The 22,178-nt window shown below is 33.5% G+C and overlaps 1 protein-coding gene across 1 annotated transcript in view; it reads right to left on the bottom strand.

The window, feature by feature from the left end:
• The window catches only part of LOC109071544 (transient receptor potential cation channel subfamily M member 2-like), a 33,743-nt gene extending 15,608 nt beyond the window's left edge, over positions 1-18,135 (bottom strand). The window contains 12 exon segments of the mRNA XM_042716000.1: positions 1,064-1,405; positions 2,264-2,397; positions 4,526-4,628; positions 5,981-6,181; positions 6,262-6,323; positions 7,584-7,764; positions 8,582-8,748; positions 10,170-10,350; positions 11,088-11,256; positions 12,845-12,918; positions 13,975-14,069; positions 17,636-18,135. Of these exon segments, the coding sequence (XP_042571934.1) occupies positions 1,064-1,405; positions 2,264-2,397; positions 4,526-4,628; positions 5,981-6,181; positions 6,262-6,323; positions 7,584-7,764; positions 8,582-8,748; positions 10,170-10,350; positions 11,088-11,256; positions 12,845-12,918; positions 13,975-14,067 (1,707 nt within the window). The 5' untranslated portion in view covers positions 14,068-14,069; positions 17,636-18,135.
• Between the last annotated feature and the right edge of the window lie 4,043 nt (positions 18,136-22,178).

The raw sequence follows: 22,178 nt of genomic DNA, 5'->3' as shown, positions 1-22,178 counted from the left end.
GTTCAAATCTGAAATGCTGATTTGGCAAATGAAAATAAAAATAAAGCTAAATAGAAATATTTTAAAAATCTGCATACAACTTAAACTAAAAAAATTAACAAAATTTTTAATTAAAACTAAAATAGAAAATAAATAGTATAATAGTACATAAATGCATAATTTAATAACCCACTTTCTTATTAGCAGTTGATTTCCTTATTTTTGTCTTGTTTTACAGTAAAAAAAATAAATCCTTAAAACTCAGGAAAATCAGGAAAACATGTTAAGACATTCTCACCCTCAGCAGTGTTTTAATGTTAACCTCAACTAAAACTATTAAACGTGAAGGTGAAATAAAAGAAAATATAAATATTAGCTCACAAACTTGAAATGTTTCTCTTGAAATTTCAAATTCGAAATGTTGCCTTGGCAACTAAATGAAGATATTTTATAAATTTCCTACTATAAATATATTAAAATTTAATTTTTGATTAGTAATATGCATTGCTAAGAACTTCATTTGAACAACTTTAAAGACGATTTTCTCAGATATTTAGATTTTTTTTTTTTGCACCCTCAGATTCCAGACTTTCAAATAGTTGTATCTCAGCCAAATACTGTCCTCCTAACAAACCATACATCAATGGAACGATTATTTATTCAGCTTTCAGATGATTTATAAACCTCAGTTTCGAAAAATTGACCCTTATGACTGGTTTTGTGGTCCAGGGTCACACACACACACACACACACACACACACACACACATATATATATATATATGTATGTATATATATAATTTCCCATCTTATTCATAGTGAAGTTGTGTTCTATACTCACATTTACAATCACATTCACAATCAAATTCATATCTAGGGGGGAAAAACATACTAACTTACTAACACTTGGATTAATAAAACAATTAAAATTACAATGAAAATGGAAATAATTAAATTATATAATGACCATTTTATTAATAGGCCTACAATTAATAGCAATTAATAATAAATACTTTATTATTTAAATATATTAGTATTTATGTCTTTGTTGCTGAGGTGTCTGTGATGTGTGTTCTTAAACTTGCCGCTAAACGGACATCATCTCCGGTCATCTTGTGGCGTGACAGCCCGTATAACGGTTGTGTGAAACTCCCCAGCAGGTGGCGCACTTCTTCAGCCACGTGACTCAAGGAGATCTTTGAGCTTCCAGGCTGCGGCTCTTGACCCCTGTGGATTTTTCCACCCTGGACTCTTTTGGCGAGTTTGCGCAGGAAGAAGCAGGCGGGAAGGTGGGCGTAAAGCTCTGTGAGTTTGTCTTCCTGCTCCAGAAACTTCCCCACACACACTCCATTCTCCAGCAGGAGCCGCACGAACTCGGGTTTGTCTCCCACCAGCGCAGAAAACATGGCCGGATGCAGATCACAGGACTGAGATGGGAAAGATAGGGAAAAAACACCACCACAGCTCAACAATAGTGTATTAATAACTTCTAATCAGGGTTATTATTGTTAACGCAAACTAAAACTTTAAAAAAACATGTTTAATACTCAAAATAAACACTTACTAAACTGAAATAAAATACAACATTTTAAAAAAAGTATAGTTTTATGTCTATTCTGCCAAAAACAACACATTTCTCATTCTCATTTAATACTACTAATGCAAAAATTAAATAAACCCAAAACTAACAAAAAATTAAAATGAATAAAAAAACTATATAAAACATGTTAAAAATAATACTGAAAACACACAATGATATTATTAAATTGGTGACTAACACTAAAACAATAATAAAAAAAAATCCTTCAATGAAATAAACATTACCTGAAATAAAATAAAACACAATAAATGTTTTTATATCTAGTTGGCATGACAACATTTCTCATTTTCATTTAAAGTTGAATAACTAAAACTAAATAAACTAAAAATAATAATAATAATAATAAAAACTACATAGACTTATTGTAAAAAAAATAAATAAAAAAATAACAATAATAATAAAAATAACAAAAACACACAACAAAATTACAAAAACATTAATTAAAACTTGAATACAACAAAACAAATAATTACTTGAAGTAAAATGAATGTTAATGTGCAAATAGACATATTATATTATTAATGCCATGGCAACATAAACCATTTTGTTAAAATATAATTTTAATGATACTAAAATAGCACTGCTTCTAAGTTTGGGCTACAGTTTGAAAAGAAGTTAAACCAGCATTTGTAGCGCACAGACTTCAGCAAATGTAAATGAGCATTATTTGGTTATTTGAACCCACCGTCCACTGGCTCTCCTCGGTGAAGATCTCGCTCTCGGCGATGTCCACTCGGTTCCGTTCAGCCACGGCGAGCTCCAGCTGTCTCTTCTTCCGTCCCCACGACTGTCGGCCCGCATGCTCATCACTTCTGGAGGCTGAAGAGCAACGATACACGTCTTTAAGATTGAACAATTCTTACCTGTTTGTAATGGAAAAAAATGTCTCAAGTGTTTCAAGGTCAAGTTCAGGTCTGAAGTCAAGACACCAATCGTTTTTGCAAAAGGTTTTCTATATGAAAGTTTAGAGTTTTATAAACTGTACTACAATACAGTGTTGCTATTGTTAACTAAAAGTATTAAAAATAGTTTTTGGTTATTGAAATAAAGCTGAAATAAAATAGAAAAAATGTAAACTTAAAAAAAATTAGAAATTAGAAATGTTCCCTTGACAACTAAATTAAATGAATAATATATTTATTGATGACAAAGCCTGTCAAAAACATGTCCAAGTCATATTTCAAAAATAAGTAAATTACCAAAAATAAGTAAATTCAATTATCATTATTTATTTTTTACAAAGAAAAGACCTTCTATCGGATCTTCGATTTGTATTTATTATTTTTTGCATTGTGATATATTTTCATGCCAATTAATAAGCCATTTTCTTATCATTATTAATTCAATACCACTGTTTTTGTCTTGTTCTCCAGGAAAAAAAAAAAAATAAAAATTAACAATCTTAAAACTTAATTTAGAGAAACCAGGAAAAAAGACTTTTAAGACTTTGTTTGCATTGATGCATGAAACCTTCTCAGTAGTGTCATCATTATTAACGAAAACGATTGACTGAAAGCTGAAAAAAAGAGTATAGAAATCTTAGATGAAAAACTTCAACTGACTGAAATAAAATGACTTAAAAGTTTGAAGTACTAAAATGACTACAACTTAAATAAAACAAATTAAACAATATAAATATCTAAAAATATATTTTAAGAATTCTTAGAAATATAAAAAAAATAAGAATTACAAAAGTACAAAAAAATTAAAAAATGAAATAAATCACTGAATTAAAATGAAAACTGAAAATAAAAAAGCTAATTCACAATAATAATAAATACTCTAATAGTATGTAAAAAATACTAAAACAACACTGCTGCAGGAATTATATATTATGCCTATGGGGATTTCCTGGTTTATTAAATCATACTCATCTTAAAGAAAAAATAAGGCTATGAGGCTTTACTTCAATCAAAAGTTCATTTGTGACCCTGGCCCACAAAAGCAGTCTTAAGTCTCTGGGGTATATTTGTAGCAATAGTCAACAATACATTGTATGAGTCAAAATTATTGATTTTTCTTTTATGCCAAAAATCATTAGGATATTAAGTAAAGATCATGTTCCATGAAGATATTTAGTAAATTTTCTACCGTAAATATATTAAAACTTCATTTTTGATTAGTAATATGCATTGCTAAGAATTCATTTGGACAACTTTAAAGATGATTTTCTCAATATTTAGATTTTTTTGCCCCCTGAGATTTCAGATTTTCAAATAGTTGTATCTCCAAACAAACCATACAAACCAATGGAAAGCTTAGTTATTCAGCTTTCCGATGATGTATAAATCTCAATTTCGAAAAAACCCTGACACTTAAGACTGGTTTTGTGGTCTGGGTCACATTTATATGTGGATTTCATACAAAAATAATTAGTTTAATCTTTTAAACAAACATTTTTTTTGTGTTGCGCTGAAGAACTTTATTGGTCACAAGCATCTAACACAAAGTCAACTGTGTTTATAAGCGACTGTGTGTGATAGTACTAAATGCTAAATAAAGCTACACAAATCTCCTAAGCATTTCAGAGATGAGTCATCCATCACTATAGCTTGAGCACTAAGAGCTTCCTCTTCCAGAGACGCTTCAGACTCTCCAGGGAGGATCAATGTGCTCAAGCCAGACTGAGCTGCACAATACACACCCCTTGAGTTCTTCTGCAAGAACGTGATATACCTTTTCTAGAAACAATCAGGCTTGTTTACTTCACAGCATTTAGCTTAAGTCATTTTAAATAACATGAAGAATAATGCTGAAGTAATTTTGGATCACTGTGAAGATAAAAGGTGAAGATTTAACCCGCTCACTGCTGCCATTAGTTCCTCATCCATTACCAGTATAATCCTGTTATGCGCTGCCCGGAAAAACAAGTTCAAGACATCGATTTCCAGATGAAGCACTGCAGAGACCGGAGCATGTGCCTTCGAAATGTGATATGGACTCATACCTTTCAGCAAAGCCTGTAGAATGGCAACGTCAACATCATAGTTTTTATCCTCGTCAATCCGAAACACAGTGAGCAAATGAGGCATCCGGATGATGTCCTGAATCTAAAGAAAGACAAATATAAATACTAATAATCATTGCTTAAGATACATGTGTATTACAAGACTTCTGAGAACACTCATATTTTATATAATATGTGTCCCTGGAGCACAAAAGCAGTCTTAAGTCTCTGGGGTATATTTGTAGCAATAGCCAACAATACACTGTATGGGTCAAAATTATTGATTTTTCTTTTATGCCAAAAATCATTAGGATATTAAGTAAATATCATGTTCCATGAAGATATTTTGTAAATTTCATTCTGTAAATATATCAAAACTTCATTTTTGATTAGCAATATGCATTGCTAAGAATTCATTTGGACAACTTTAACGATGATTTTCTCAATATTTAGATTTTTTTGCTCCCTCAGATTCCAGATTTTCAAGTAGTTGTATCTCGACCAAATATTGTTCTATACCCTTATGACTGGTTTTGTGGTCCACATATATACTAATTTTGCTTTTATGTACATTACACAGACACACACACACACACACACACACACAAAATTATATATAAAACTAATATTTTATTTATTATATACAATGATACCAAACAATTCTTCTACCATTAATTCTGCTTTATTTAAATCATATTTAATGAAATATTGATGTCTTATATATTATATTTTACACAATATTTACTTAAAACTAGATAAATAGTTGAATTCAGATTGATTCATGATTTTATTTATTTATTTATTCATGATATTTATTATTCAATTAAATACTTCTATTCAACAAGGATCCAATAAATTGATTAAAGGTGACAGTAGAGACATTCTGTTTCAAATAAATGCTCTTTTGTTTATCAAAGAATCCTGAAAAATAAAATGTATCAATTTCCACAAAAATAGTGTTTTCAACATTGATAACAATCAGAGATGTTTCTTCAGCAGCAAATCAGCCTATAAGAATGATTTCTGAAAGATCATGTGACTCTGAAGACTGGAGTCAAAATTCAGGCCTGGTGAGCAGAAGAGACTTTAGTAACTCTTTACTTAAAGTCTTCATGAACAATGCATTATAAAGGGTTATTAAAGGGTTTAATGCATTATAATTATTCATAAAGTGTGTTGTAATACATTATATTTTGTTGTAAATAATTGTAATCAAATTTAAAATGCATAGTGTAACAATGACTGGATAAGTGTTATAATGTGTTACAATGGTGCATTACAAGTCATAATTAATGTATTATACTGTTATAATGCATTATACATAAACGCATTAAGTAAAGTGTTACCAAGACTTCTTTCATAATTAAAAAAAAACACCAATTAGAAACATTTCTTATATTTTGTCCACCAAATGAGTCTTAAACGGTTATGAAATGTATGCTTTTTGTCTGTTACCTTCTTAGTCCACTCAATGACCTGCACCTCAGTGAAGCTTTTGTACTCTTGTCCAAAAAACCTCTTCATGAGCTGGCTGATAAGAACCAGGGTGACCTTTGACACGGGCAGAGCCGCCACCTGAGCGATGACGTCCGCCAGGCGTCCAGAGCCCTCCAGCACCACACACGGCGTGTGTTTCAGCATCGCATTGTAGATGGTCTATGAATATAAATGTCAATGAAACCTAATGGAAGAACATTTCACTGCCATCTATGAAGCTGATGACTTTAAAATCTCACGTTTAGTGTTCCTGGACCGCCGTCCAATACCACACAGACCACTGGTATTGTCACTCCACTCTCTGATGGAAAGACAAAACACACCACAAATAATCAAAAGTGACCAGTGGACAGCATTGAAGAGCCATGAAATCAAAATTCTGTGGCTTTTATTAATAATTCTGAGGTCATGTGTGTGCTAGTGTGCCATAAATACTGCTTTTGTGGCACTATGCAGATTTTTGTGAAAATCAAAGGCTATTTGATATATTTGGTTTGATATGCCCTGTCTAAAGTTCCTGTTTCAACAGGAAATACATCCACGCAGGACAGAAACCTGCTTTTCATGTTGGCCTTTACAGTATATGAGCTGTCAAATATGAATCATGCAAGCAAACACGTTCCTTTGTGCGTATGAAAGCAACTGCCGGTCTGAAAGGTGAGGCAAAGGTCGTCTGCTGACCTCTGACCTTTGTCTGTCTGTTTACTATTCATCTCTACAGTGCTGCGGAGTAACTAACTAAAGCTGTGTGACAGCATTAGAGTACAGCTGATTCATTTTAGTAAACCGTTCATTCCAGTGAAGTGGTTAAAAAAAAAAAGATTAATTTGCGTCTCTTTTTTGTATTGAAACATTCATTGTTGATCCATCAGAGAGGTCTATAAATAAACATGACAATTAAAAGTGACAGAATTACCTCATGCATTAACTGTATTCAGTTCAAACTATTTCTTACTGTTGTGTAGATACATAAAATGTATAAGAGCAAAATCTACAAAATGTTTGGGGTCAGTAAATTTTTTCTTTACGAATTTTTTTTTTATATACTTTTAATCAGAAAGAATGTATTAAATAATGAAAAAAAGCAGTAGACATTTATAATGTCACAAAAGATTTCTGTTTTGAATAAATGCTGTTCTTTTAAATTTTCAATTTCATCTGTGAATCCTGAAAAATAAAATGTATCACAGTTTCCACAAAAATATTGTGCAGAACAACTGTTTTCAACATTGATAATAATCAGAAATGTTTCTTAAGCAGCAAATCAGTATATTAGAATGATTTCACTGGAGTAATGATGCTCAAAATAATCCATCATCAAACAAAAAATTCTTATATTTCAACAGATTTATAATTACATTTTATAATATATTACAATATATATATATTTTTATTTAAATTGCAAATAAATACAAACTTGCTGAGCAGAAGAGGCTTCTTTCATAAACATTACACAATCTTACTGATACCTATTTTTCTTAACTGATATTGATGGCTATTGTACAATATTCAAATATTTTAAATGATGAGTAAATCTTGTAAAGCTTCCTCAACACTGCACCTCTGCTTCCCAGCGTCTGCTGAGAGATGAGTTTCTCCAGACGGGCCCGCAGCTCAATCTCAACTCCATAATGTCCGTGAGTGCCATCATCCACCAGCAGGAAGTGAGTGTGATTGATATCGAGGCAGGAGAGACGGCCCTGGCCCTGCTCGTCCAGAGCGTAGTACGCCGGGAAACAACCCTAGAAAAGACAGAAGGTGAGATCCCAGAAAACTCTGTTGCTATAAAATCACTAACAGCAGAACAGAAACTATAAAGGGTTTGTGAGTTGATGAAAAGCTAATAATTAAATGTGACCCTGGAGCACAAAACCAGTCTTAAGTTTCAATTTTTCAAAATCTGAATAAATAAGCTTTGCATTGATGTATGGTTTATTATGATAGGACAATATTTGGCAGAGATACTATTATTTGAAAATCTGGAATCTGAGGGTGCAAAAAAATCTAAATATTGAGAAAATCATCTTTAAAGTTGTTCAAATTAAGTTCTTAGCAATGCATATTACTAATCAAAAATTAAGATTTGATATATTTATGGTAGGAAATTTACAAAATATCTTCATGAAACATAATCTTTACTTAATATTCCAATGATTTTTGGCATAAAAGAAAAATCAATAATTTTGACCCATACAATGTATTGTTGGCTATTTTTACAAATATACCCCAGAGACTTAAGACTGGTTTTGTGCTCCAGGCTCACAAATCATAAAAATTTAAAATTTAAATAAATACATAATTTTTTTCAAAATAAAACAGCTTCTAAAAAAATATATTAAAATGTATATTATATAAATATAATATTAAAAAAATACATATATATATACATAAAAATAAATATATAAAAAAAAAATACACCTATACTGTATATATATATATATATATATATATATATATATATATACATATACATATATGTTGTTAATTGATTGAAATATGAACATAAAGTAAATATTTTAGCACATAGGTTTCGGCCAAATCATTAGGAAATCGTCTGACCTCAGGATGGACGAGTGTGTGTCGGTTGTGAATGACTCCCCAGGGTGCCACACCGATGACGACGATCTGTCCCTCCATCAAACCGCTGCTGAGTGTGTAATCTCGCACGGCCATGCCCACGTGCTTCATCACCCCGGCGTGTGTCCCTCCTGTCAGGATCCACGCACCTGACACATGGAAAGCATTGTAGATTAGTCTAACCTGTTTAATACACCTTAAAGAAGCATGTCAACACAAACCATCAAAACATGGTTCTGCAGCTTGTGCTAGACGGGTTTGTGATGGTTGCACACACATGCTCTAATTCTCTAATTTCCAGTCAGGGTCACTGAAACCATAGAGAATATTTTTATTTAAGGCATCACAGACAAGCTTTTGTTATCATTTTTGGTGATGTTGTTTAATGGCTGCATGTGTTTTTAAATGTTTTTGAGTGTTTAATGCATGTATGTATGAGTTTTATTCTTAAAAATATATGCATCACTTCCCTATTGAACTAAATATAATATATAATGAATGATTTCAGTGAATCGCCAAGGCAACATTTATCACTTTCATAAATGACCAAAACTAAACAAGCTAAAACTAAAGACTAAAACTACATTTTTTAAAAACTGTATAAACATTAAAAACTACTAAAATTATACCAACAAGAAAAACTACTAAAATCTTAATTAAAATTAAAAAGAATATATAAAAAGAATAAAGTTCGAAATAATTCAGATTTTTTAAGGTTTTGAAAGAAGTCTCTTCTGCTCACCAAAGCATCATATACTATATCAAAACTAAATTAAAAACAGTAATACAAAGAAAAATTTCAGCAACACATAATAGCTGTTTTCAGTGTGAATGTATTTTAAAATGCAATTTATTCCTGTGATGCGCAGCTGAATTTTCAGCATCATTGAAGTCACTTCAGTGTCACATGATCCTTCAGAAATCATTCTAATATACTGATTTGCTGCTTCATAGTTTTGTGGAAACCTTGATACTTTAATGTGGGGTTTTGTTTGTGTTTCATGTTCATGTTTTCATGTCTTTTATTTTGTAATTGTTTCATGCTGTTAGTGTCATGCTTCCCTTGCCCTCTTGTCTTCATGCTATTGGTTCCTGTTCATTGTGTCATGTTCTGATTGGTTGTCCAGGTCATGTGTCTTGTTTCCCATTGGTTTGTTCATGTCATGTGACCCTCTTTGTTTGCTATAAGTAGCCATGTCGTTGCCTTTGCTCTTTGTCGTGTTTTAATGTTGTAACCTAGCTGTCGGTGAGTCTAGTCTGTTCACGTTAAGTTTGTTCATGCCTCATCAAGTCAAGTCTAGTCAAGTCTTCGTTTCTTGTTTGGTTGATGTTTGGATCACTTGTAAATAAAACTGCACTTGGGTTCTCACTACGCTCGCCTTCAGTGGACTCTTTACAGATACATACCTGATACAAACAATTAGGCAGTTGAGATGTGCTACATATAGTACATATTGCCCCCTGAGAGTATGCTGAATATATGAGACTAAATTTGAACATACTGCTATAACTTTATATAGAGAGCTTTGTGATAACATTTCAATCTCTGCCCTTACGCAAGCTGCTGTACCTGTGGTCTGGGCGACTTTGATGAGGCCCCGCCGGAACTTGTCCTTCAGGTGAGTCTTCATGTAAAAGTTTTTGGCTCCGCCAGTCACTGATATCAGCAGATTGGGCGAACGCAGTTTCCAGTGTTCGGTCATCAGCTGGTACAGACTCTCACTGGAAATGTCCGACGACACCCGAACATACTAAACACACACCACAGAAGCCCTTCTATGAGTTCACATACATAACTCTAGATCCTCTGCAGTGAATGGGTGCCGTCAGAATGAGAGTCCAAACAGCTATTAAAAACATCAGAATAATCCAATCAACACTCCAGTCCATCTTGAGAAGCCAAGAGCTGTGCAAAATCCATTATTAAGGCATGTCAAACCTTCGCTTCTGACCAAAATACAAGTCCATAATCCATAACATGCTTCCTTAAGTGAGAAAATCATCTTGTCTGAATCAGGAGAGAAATCTGCACAGATCAAGCACTGCTTACAAGCCAAAACAGCTCTTAACAAATATGTGGCTGGATTTTAATGTTAGAGACAACTTGTTTCATTGTAGGAAGTGTTATTAGAGATTATGTACTCACATTTTAGCCAGAAGTGATAGTTTGAAGTTAAAACGTCTTAATGATGGATTTGTTTTTAACAAACACGCAGCTTTTGGCTTCTCAAGACATTAACTGATGGACTGGAGTGGTGTGCATTGTTTGTGGATTATTGTGATGTTTTTATCAGCTGTTTGGACTCTCATTCTGACGGCACCCATTCACTGCAGAGGATGTATTGGTGAGCAAGTGAGGTAATGCAACATTTCTCCAAATCTGATGAAGAAAAACTCATCTACACATCTGATGCCCTGAGTGTGAGCACATTTTCAGGTAATTTTCATTTCTTTAAATATCTATAATACATTGGAGACATAATTTTACCTTCCCAGTTTTCTGTCCAAGTCCTCCAAAGGTGATATCTCCAAAGGCATCGGTGGGCACCTCTCTGACATGTCTGTGTGTGTCCCACTGCTCCCCCATATAGTCCTCCGGTTTGATGGCCTCATCGCAGTGCTGGATCTTTGGGTAACCACACTTACAAATCCCCTCCCTGTCAACAGTAATCCATGTTATCCACACATGAGTTACAGCCCAACAACACGCGCACTGCACATATTGTCCCAACTACACACAGAATCCAACAGGAGTGTATACACGTGATCTTTAGATGACCGCTTGTAAACCGGACCATTTCTGTGAGTTATACTCATGTAAAGTGAAGTTGCCTAAACATTTGATGTTGGATTAAGTTTGAAACTATTTTCACTGAGAAACTGCTAGTGATTTTCACAAATAATTACAAAGGAATGAGAAGTAACACACTGAATTAAACATCACATTTTTAAGTAGAAAGACTGAGACTGTATTTTCTAGGTAACTGTACTTCAATAATCTTTTCTTTACAGTATTTACAGTGTATGGCTGACATCATTAATATTTGAAATACACAGAATAACTTTAAAAAGAATAGTTCAGCTAAATATACATTAAGCAAGTCAGGATTTTTTCAAAGTTTTGCAGCAATAAAAATCACCTTTCGCTTTCATTGCATGGAAAACAGCAGCTCAGATATTCTGCAAAACATCTTTTGTGTCAAAAAGTAATGTTTCTGTTAATACAACACTTAATCCTTTGTTTTGGATATGGATATAGATATTGCTATTCACCTGCTTCGATGTGTTATTTGTTTGTTTTTATGTTAACACTATATATATATATATATATATATATATATATATGCTTTGATATAACAATGCTTGCTCTTGCACTACTTGCTTTGTTAGGATGAATAATTAACAGAGTGTGTTGTAACATCAAGCGGAGATAAGACAGAAGACTACTTTTTTTCTTTTTTTTTTTAAATAAGGTTTTATATTTGATACACCAGGTTTTTATGGCTCATGTAATGAGATACACTGATAATATGAATCTCAAACTCAAGGATGACTTTTTTTTATTATTCCAAACTGAGCTAAAATATGCATTTTGGTGCAGATGATATTTATATGACCAAAAAGGGGTGAGACTCAGATGCTTGTAATGTAAATCGATGAGATCTTTATAACAGTACACCAGATACTTGCATAAAATGATATAAATATCAGTCGTCACTCTATATCTCCAATAATATGTTTTAGTAAGACGATATTTAAATGATGCAATGCAATCGATGACTGAGAGATGAACAAGTAGCTAAACGCTCAGAAGTTGTGAGATGTTCTGGAGGCTTGGGAAGATCAGATATAGTGTAAGTAAAGCTTCTGGAAACAAACATTCCTCAAAAGATCCTGATGATTAGATTTGAGACGCACTGATTTTTCTAAAAGATTATTGATGGAGAATCAAATAAAGCAGAGCTGCTTCAGTCCAGTGATGGTTCATCTGGAAATATTACTAGTTATTCTTACGTTTACTAAAATCAGTAGTTTTGACGGCAAAAAGCATGAGCTGAAGGTGGATGTTTGTACAATTATATTAAAAAGGCTAAACTATCTATCAGACAACAGAAGGCATGTAGTAAATTGTGACATTTTTCAGCAAAAGTTTAATCATGTTGTTCATATCAAATATGATACAGTAGGCTTTTAAGGATTAATTGCCCAGTATGATGGAGTAAACATTATAAGACAAGTTCATACCTGCCATCCTCCACATAGAAGCAGCACTCTTTCTTCTTGATGTTTTCTTTAATCCATGAGGCGAGCGAGCATCGCTGGAAGGAGGGAGACAGAGTCAGATATCGGCCTTTAACGGCGCTCATAGCGAGCGTTTGCACCAGGGTCGGCTCCACTGCTGCCTCATCCATGCTCGTGTTAGAGATAGTGAGCGTGAATGAGAAGCGCAGATGCACGGGATGGGGAGGGAGGGCACAGACAGGATGGGCTACAATGCATTTGCTGCTGCGCTGAAAAACTGCACTGCTGCAGTGGTGATGTCAGACACAGAGACGGAAGCATTACAGAGACTGAAAGCCTCATTTAAAGAGCTCAAATCATGAGCTGTGCTGTGAAACATTCTGCATCGTGTTATTTTACTATCACTGATACTACTATAGGTTTTATTAATATTTTATATTTATTTATTTTTATTTATTTCATTTATATTTTCTATTTTCATTTTAATTTTAAAGTTTTGTTGTGTTTTTTTTTTTTTATGTGATGGCCAAAACATAAGATCATAAAATAAGATTAAGGTTTTTATTTCAGTTAAAGTTTATTAATATTTCAAGTAGCGTTATTATAGTTAACTAAAACTAAAATTACACCCATTAAAAAATTTTACTTAATAAATGTTAACTGAAAGCTTACTTAATTTCAGCTAGTTGCAAAGTCATCATTTATCGTTTTAAAATGATATAAAAAATAATACTTACAACACAAATATAATAAAAAAAAATGACAAACACACAACAAAATTATTTTTTAAAAGTACATTTGAAATGAAAATGGTAAATATAAAATAAAAATAAACCCCAATTTAAAAACTACAATATTATGTCAATGATACTAAAACAACACTGGTTTCAGGTAACCATGATTTAAAAAAATAAAAAAAAATAAAATACAGTATCTTAAAATAGAATCAATTTTGTGAATTCTGTCCTCCAAACTAAAATTGTAAAATGTATTTTTTTTTTTTTTTTTTTTTTTTTTTTGCTGTTTCATGATTTGTTTTATTTTTATTTATTAATTTATTATTATTATTATTATAATTAAAATTATTTTTTTTTTTTTTATTTTTTTTTTTTTTTTTTTTTACTATGCCTCACCTTTTCGATGTTTAGGAATAAAGTTGTCAGATTTCCTAACTGGATGTTGCTGATATCCTTTGGGTGTACTTTCTCTTCTAGTGCACACAGCATTTCTGGAAACAAAACTCATTACTTTTTGCATAAAAAGCACATTTGCAAATAAAACTCATCTTATTCTACAAAGTTCACATAGGACGTGTTCTTGCGTTTTCACAGTGAAACTGAATGCAATGGGTCAAAGACATCTTTCTAGCCTGTTTACACAGACTAACAATTGAAAAAAGAAAAATTAATAGCCTCTTCCTGTATAAAATACACAAAAATTAATAGAAAATAGAAAAACTGTTACTTTAACACATACTAAGAAAGAAACTTTTACAGATTATTAAAACATTTACATTACATTTACATTTAATCATTTAGCAGACGCTTTTATCCAAAGCGACTTACAAATGAGAACAATAGAAGCAATCAGATCAACGAGAGAACAACAACAGTATACAAGTGCCATGACAAGTCTCAGTTAGTCTAGCATAGAACTCATACCAAGGTTTTTTTTTTTTTTTTTTCTTTCCCCTTCCCAAGAATAGGATAGACAAGAAAAGAAAAGGTAAGTGCTAGTATAAAATAATATATATAAAACAATATTACAGAAGAATAAAATTGACTTCATCTGTTGCATTTTTCAGATACTTTTACCTTAAAGGATTTTTTTCACTTCTCTCCTTGGACTGTGATTGGTAAAAATCTCTTATTTCTCAGCTTCATATAATCAACATTATATGTTCTGACTGGGTTTTACATTCAAGGAAACAGAAGAAAATAAAAATCTAAAAGCTTGACAGTTTTGCTGTTTGCTTTTTTTTCTTCTTTTCTTCCACAGATGTATACTAGTCACCAAAACAAGTTGCCACAGTAATGGTCACCAAGTGCAACTCTAAGTGGGAGAAATGCAATTCTTTACACGGACGATCAGATTACATTATCATTGAGAAAAGCATGACTGCTTTATTGGGCTGACATGCTCTGACATGACATGCGTGTAGGTTATATGGAATATTTTTATGGCGCATTTGTCCTTTTCAAAGCTTCAAACTTTAAATGAAGTTGCATGGTGGGGGGTGGACTTTATACTCTCAAAAACTCTTTTATAACTATTTTACTAATTATATTCAACATACACGATACACCGCAAACATTTAATAAATAACAAATCCCATATTTTATCTCATAGCTGTTTATTTTTTCCTCACCTCTGAAGTCTTTTTGGTAATTCCTTACTGATCCACTGTAGTAAAATAAAATGCAACAATCTTTTTTAAGCATAATTTAAAGCAAAAAATTTATAACCATATATAAATAAGAACAAAACTGAAAATTATTTTTTAGTTATTTTGTTTGTGTTTTTGTCTTTTTTTGTTTGTTTTGTATTAGCTGTGTTAGTTTATTAGACAATGTCTATTTCTATTAACGGTTATAAGATACAAATAGAAAACAAAATTACTAAAACTTTAATTACGATTAAAATGAAAATGAAACATAAAAATCTAAAAACTAATTCAAATAACCATTGTGTGTGTGTGTGTGTAAAAAAAAAAAAAACCTTGCTATGTGTACTGCATTAGACAAACTGAGACTTGTCATAGCACTTGCATATTATTGCTCTTTTGTTGAATTTGATTGCTTCTATTGTCATCATTTGTAAGTCTTTGTAAGTCTAAATGTCTAAATATATATACACAGGTGCATCTCAATAAATTAGAATGTCGTGGAAAAATTCATCTATTTCAGTAATTCAACTCAAATTGTGAAACTGGTGTATTAAATAAATTCAGTGCACACAGACTGAAGTAGTTTAAGTCTTTGGTTCTTTTAATTGTGATGATTTTGGCTCACATTTAACAAAAAAAAAAAACGGCAATCTCAACAAATTAGAATACTTCATAAGACCAATAAAAAACATTTTTAGTGATTTGTTGGCCTTCTGAAAAGTATGTTCATTTACTGTACATGTACTCAATACTTGGTAGGGGCTCCTTTTGCTTTAATTACTGCCTCAATTCGGGCGTGGCATGGAGGTGATCAGTTTGTGGCACTGCTGAGGTGGTATGGAAGCCCAGGTTTCTTTGACAGTGGCCTTCAGCTCATCTGCATTTTTTGGTCTCTTGTTTCTTTTTCCTCTTGACAATACCACATAGATTCTCTCTGGGCTTCAGGTCTGGTGAGTTTGCTGGCCAGTCAAGCACACAAACATCATGGTCATTTAAACAACTTTTGGTGCTTTTGGCAGTTTGGGCAGGTGCCAAATCCTGGTGGAAAATGAAATCATCATCTTCAAAAAGCTGGTCAGCAGAAGGAAGCATGAAGTGCTCCAGAATTTCTTGGTAAACAGGTGCAGTGACTTTGGTTTTCAAAAAACACAATGGACCAAAACCAGCAGATGACACTGCACCCAAAATCATCACAGACTGTGGACTCTAGGACCTTGGTTTCCAAATGAAATACAAAACTTGCTCTCATCTGAAAAGAGGTCTTTGGACCACTGGGCAACAATCCAGTTCTTCTTCTTCTTAGCCCAGGTAAGATGCCTCTGACGTTGTCTGTGGTTCAGGAGTGGCTTAACAAGAGGAATACAACAACTGTAGCCAAATTCCTGACACGTCTGTGTGTGGTGGCCCTTGATGCCTTGACCCCAGCCTCAGTCCATTCCCTGTGAAGCTCACTCAAATTCTTGAATAGATTTTGCTTGACAATCCTCATAAGGCTGCGCTTCTCTCGGTTGGTCGTGGATCTTTTTCTTCCACACTTTTTCCTTCCACTCAACTTTCTGTTAACATGCTTGGATACAGCACTCTGTGAACAGCCAGACTCTTTGGCAATGAATGTTTGTGTTTTACCCTCCTTGTGAAGGGTGTCAATGATTGTATTCTGGACTGCTGTCAGATCAGCAGTCTTCCCCATGATTGTGTAGCCTAGTGAACCAAACTGAGAGACCATGTTGAAGGCTCAGGAAACCTTTGCTGGTGTTTTGAGTTGATTAGCTGATTGGCATGTCAACATATTCTTATTTGTTGAGATGGTGGGTTTGGTGGGCTTTTGTTAAATGTGAGTCAAAATCATCCCAATTAAAAGAACCACAGACATAAACTACTTCAGTCTGTGTGCACTGAATTTATTTAATACACGAGTTTTCACAATTTGAGTTGAATTACTGAAATAAATGAACTTTTTCAGCGACATTCTAATTTATTGAGATGCACCTGTATATATATATATATATATATATATATATATATATATATATATATATATATATATATATATATATATATATATATATATATGCTATATACACACACACACTGAATGCAGTAACTTAAAATAGATTCATTTTTGTGAATTCTGTCTGTCAAACTAAAATACTACATATATTTATTTATGTATGTTTAAAAAAACATTATTTTAAATATAGCATCATTGTTAATTCTCTCTTCCCGACTAAAATTATAAGATCATAATTGTTAATAAAATAATATAAAATAAATAAAAAATGAGGGTGAGTAAATTTTGGTTGAACTATCCCTTTAAGAGCGGCTTAAACGCGCCTCACACGCCTCTTTCTAGTCACTGCTATTATATCACATCGTATTTTATGACATAACTAATTATTTTTCCTCACCTCTTAAGTCTTTTCTCTAATTTCGTCCTGATTCACTGTCGTAAACTCTGTCGCATTCTGTTGGTGGTTAAGAAACGGCATATGGACATGAATAATGAACGTACAGTAGCCTTCACATTAAGTAAAAACATATTAATAAATCACACGACAACTTACATTGCTTGTTGTAAGAGTAAAAACACGAAATATGTGTTTATTTGGCCGTTTAGAGTTCACAATAACTAAACCGCTGGCTGAGAGATGCAGTTAGGTGTGACTGATTTAGTCGTCATGGAAACGACGCTAAGGTGAGTTCATGGAGTCTTAAAGGGACAGTTCACCCCATTATTCTTCATTTGTATTGTTTACTCACCCTCGCATCATTTTAAGTTATACAGGTCTGGAACGACTTGAGTAAATGTGTGAACTATCCTGTTAAATATCAGTAGGAGAGTTAAAGCTTACTCTAGAGCAGATGTAATTTAACCAACTGTAAGTTTTTTTTTTTTTTTTTTAATCTTGAAATACCAGTTTCGACATCATTGCCATGGTAGTCTGACTTCTAATAAGGTGAACAGCTGCTTTTTTCTTTTCTTTAAACAGGTACAAAATTCCACGTAAAGGGCGGATCGCTTTACACAAATCTACAAAAACAAGTCAAACGGGGACCTTGCCAAAAACTGTAATTTTCTGTTTTGAAACATGTAACCTGAAAAACCTGTAAACAACTGTTTTCAACACTGATAATAATCAGAAATGTTTCTTGAGCAGCAAATCAGCATACTATAATGAATTCTGAAAAATCTGACTTGCCAAAAAAATTATATAATGATGCTGAAAATCCAGCTTTGATCACACGAATAAATTACATTTTACAATATATTCACATAGAAAACAGTTAATTTGATTTGAAATATTTTTTCTCAATTTTTATATGTATTTTTGATCAGATAAACACATGCTTGGTAAGCAGAAGAAACTTTTTTTCAAAAAAAAAAAATTTACCAACCCCAAATTTCTGCTATTGAACATGAATGAAGTAAAAACTCATTTTAATGTCTATTTTTTTTTTAAGGTGTGACTACTTTTCTAATTGTTGATATTAATTTAAAGGGACAGTACACCAAATAATTAAAATCCTGTCATCATTTACTCATCCTCACATTGATCCAAATGTATGACAGACTTTCTTCTGCAAAACACAAAATAATAAACTTTCAATTTGGGTTTGTTTTTATAGGATATTATATAACTTCAGAAGACTTGAAATACAGTGCTTAACTCATATGCATTACTTCATGCTGCTTATTTGCATTTTTGATGTATGGAAAGTTGTGTTTTCTAAATAATACCTTCAGTATTTAACAAATGCCTGTCAGACAGGTGTGGTACATCATGGATGTGCATTGAGAGCGAATGGATGTGTGTGACCACCAGCGTGTGATGTATCATCCCGTGTTGTTTTTTTTCAGACTTAAAAGTATCTCAGCATCTACTCTTAACCGAAAATCTGTCCGTTCATCAAGAACCCAAATATAATAATATAATAAATAACAAATATACTAATATGAAGTTCATAGGAAGACTTCAGATCAGATTCAGTCAAGAGCTAAATTACGCATATTTAGATTTAGTTTAATTATCCTTAAATAAAATAAAATCACTTCTCATCTCAGAATGCCCTTTTACTGAAAAATATTGCCCACTTGTCAACAACCGTAATATCTACAAAAAAGTGCAAATTAAAAAATAAATAAAAAGGTCAACCAGTTTATTTTTTGAGAAACTAATTTTTCTTTGCCAACCAACAACATATAAGCATTTAGTTTTTACCTAAAATCTGTCAGTTTGTCAACAACACAAATATATATATTTTTAAACAAATTAAATTAATCAATCTTAACATTTTTTATAACAAATATGCTCATATGAAGATACCTGTGGAGTGTAATGCATATAAAGTGACCAGAACTGGTTTAAAAAAGAAAAAAAAAACATGGGGCTGACCGCAGCCATATGATGACATGTTCAAAGCTCATGCGTATGAATTTATGTGGAAATGAAGCACGATGAAAAATCAACCAACATACAGAAGCCTTAGCCACAAGCAGAGCAAGAACTTCCTGTTTTCTCTTCAGTACGGAGTAAAGTGAGCTGCAGTGAGTTACAGTGACCTTAGACATGACGTGCAGTGAAAACCCCCAGAAATGATGAAAATCACTCAAATCTGCTCTCAAAACATGAAATAAATATATTAACAACCTATTAAGAACCTGTTCTTACCTTATTCTTTGACAATTTTCAGTTGCAAGCAACCATATATAGATAATATACAGCAGTCAACATTTGAAGTGGATCAAAAAAGTCCATCAGAGTTGTCCTTAGACAAGAATGCATTTTGGTTTTACGATGAAAAGTTTTGATCCCCTTCAAATGTTGACTGTACACTTTGTAAACAAACATTGGTGTTGGCTTGACAAAGCCTAGTTTGAAAGTTTTCAAGAAGTTTGTAAAGCTTTAAGTTTGAAGATTTTTCTTGAAGATGGAGCGTGTCTTCAGCATCCCAAAGGCTCTCTCAACAATGTTGCGTGTACGGGCGTGCTTGCCCCCGTCCAGGATTCTGTACAGGCTCTCTGAATGGTGTGGTGAGGCAGATGGGCGCTACTTAAACAGGGATACCCACCATCTGTACTGGATACCGGGGGCCAGTGTAAATGGGGCTATTCTTCAGCACCCTGGCATCGTGCACAGACCCGGGATATCCAACAAAGATATCGAGGGACTTCCCCTTGTGGTCGGTGATGGCCTGCAGCTTAAATGGAATGGAACAGCTTCCTGTTAAAATAACATGGGGCATCACTTGCTGGTGGCTTGATCCGGATGTGGCATCCTGGAAAACTGGAGACCCAGCCAACCAGTAGAGAAACACCAGCACCTCGATACCTTTTTTTCCCAGCCATGGTCAGAATCTGACTTAAAAGCAGCGATGAGGGACGTGATGGACTGACGGAGGTTTGGGCGGAGGTCAGATCCATCTTCGAAATACAATTGAAGAATTGGCACAGCAGCATTCAGGTGGCAGTAGGTTGTAGGGCTCTAAGTCTGTAAATGTGTGTGTGGCTGTGTATATATATATATATATATATATAATCTTGGAAATATATATATATATATATATATATATATATATTAGTGGTTGGCATAGATTAATTTTTTTAATCTAGATTAATCTCACTGTAATCTTGGAATTAATATAGATTAAAATGGCTCATTTAAATTCTGCCGAAGGCATTCAAATTATGTTCAATAAGATGTACTTGTTAGTACTGATAGAGCTGTGCTGCACTTTAACATAGTAGTTTGACGACGACTCTTCCACTGCGCTACATTACTTGGCCCGGCATCTTCCGCATTAGCTAAAGGATGATTTGCGTTTAGGTGGTACTTGAGACTGTAAACAGTAAACTTATTCCGCATTGCACAAGTTGCAAACAACCTTACGCCTGTTTCACACATACGCCGTCTGCAGTGCGTATGCGTGGCATTTTTTTATTTTTTTACGCACCCATGTTAACGGATTCCAGCGTTCACGCGGTTGTGGTCCGTCAGTGCGTCCCAGGAGCGGCGCGTCTGCAGCAGTGCAGCGATCGTTTATGTACCGAGTCTATTTTTGCTGTGCTGCATGCGCTGAATTAAAATGACAGCGCATTGTTCGTGGTAAAAATTAACATGGATTGACACGGAAATGCAGCAATTTCACAATAAATGTATAGCCTACTAATTAAAGCCTACTTTGTTTCACACGCAACACATGGGTTTTTGGCTAAGTTTAAAACAAGAAAAAGAGCACCTTTAAACGAGGCAACATGATATAGGCCTATGCACTTTTATGGAAGCAGAAAAACAAAGTTAATTAAGAACCGTGCGATTGCTTGTAATAAAGATTTAAATGCAAAAGGCACGAGAGTCGACTGTTTCTGTCAGTGGTGCTTTAATTTTAAATATTATAGATATCCCAACAAGAAAAGTAGGCTAATTGTTGTGTTTAAATGTTTTGCCACTTGCTTGAGCAGCTTTTTTTTTTTTTTTTTTTTTTTTTTTTTTTACATGGTTTGAAATATAGAATAATGAACAAATGTTGTGTTTGTGGACTAAACAGCCGCGGATCAGTAGCGGACTGCAAACGCGTCCTGTGTGAAAGCACAATGAGTCCGTGCTACTTCTGCACCACATACGTAACACACACGGACTGTATACGCACTGCAGACGGATTATGTGTGAAACAGGCGTGAGTTTTTTTTGGGAAGCTTGGTAATTTCCCAGTAGGCATACACACAAGTTCGAAGACTCGTTCTCGCTCCCTACATTGCAATTCGTCTAGGTATGCATCCGCGCTAAACTATCACGGTGAAAGTCATCATAGCTTGCGTATATAGACCCAGCTCCCAACCCGACTCTGAGAATAGATTAACGGCGATATTTTTTTTTATCGCCCGATAAGAGTCTCACGTTAACGCAGCACGTTAACGCCGATAACGGCCCACCACTAATTATAATATATATA

Source organism: Cyprinus carpio, chromosome B1, assembly GCF_018340385.1.
Source record: "Cyprinus carpio isolate SPL01 chromosome B1, ASM1834038v1, whole genome shotgun sequence".
NCBI lineage: Eukaryota > Metazoa > Chordata > Actinopteri > Cypriniformes > Cyprinidae > Cyprinus > Cyprinus carpio.
This window is presented reverse-complemented; position numbering and strand designations above follow the sequence as displayed.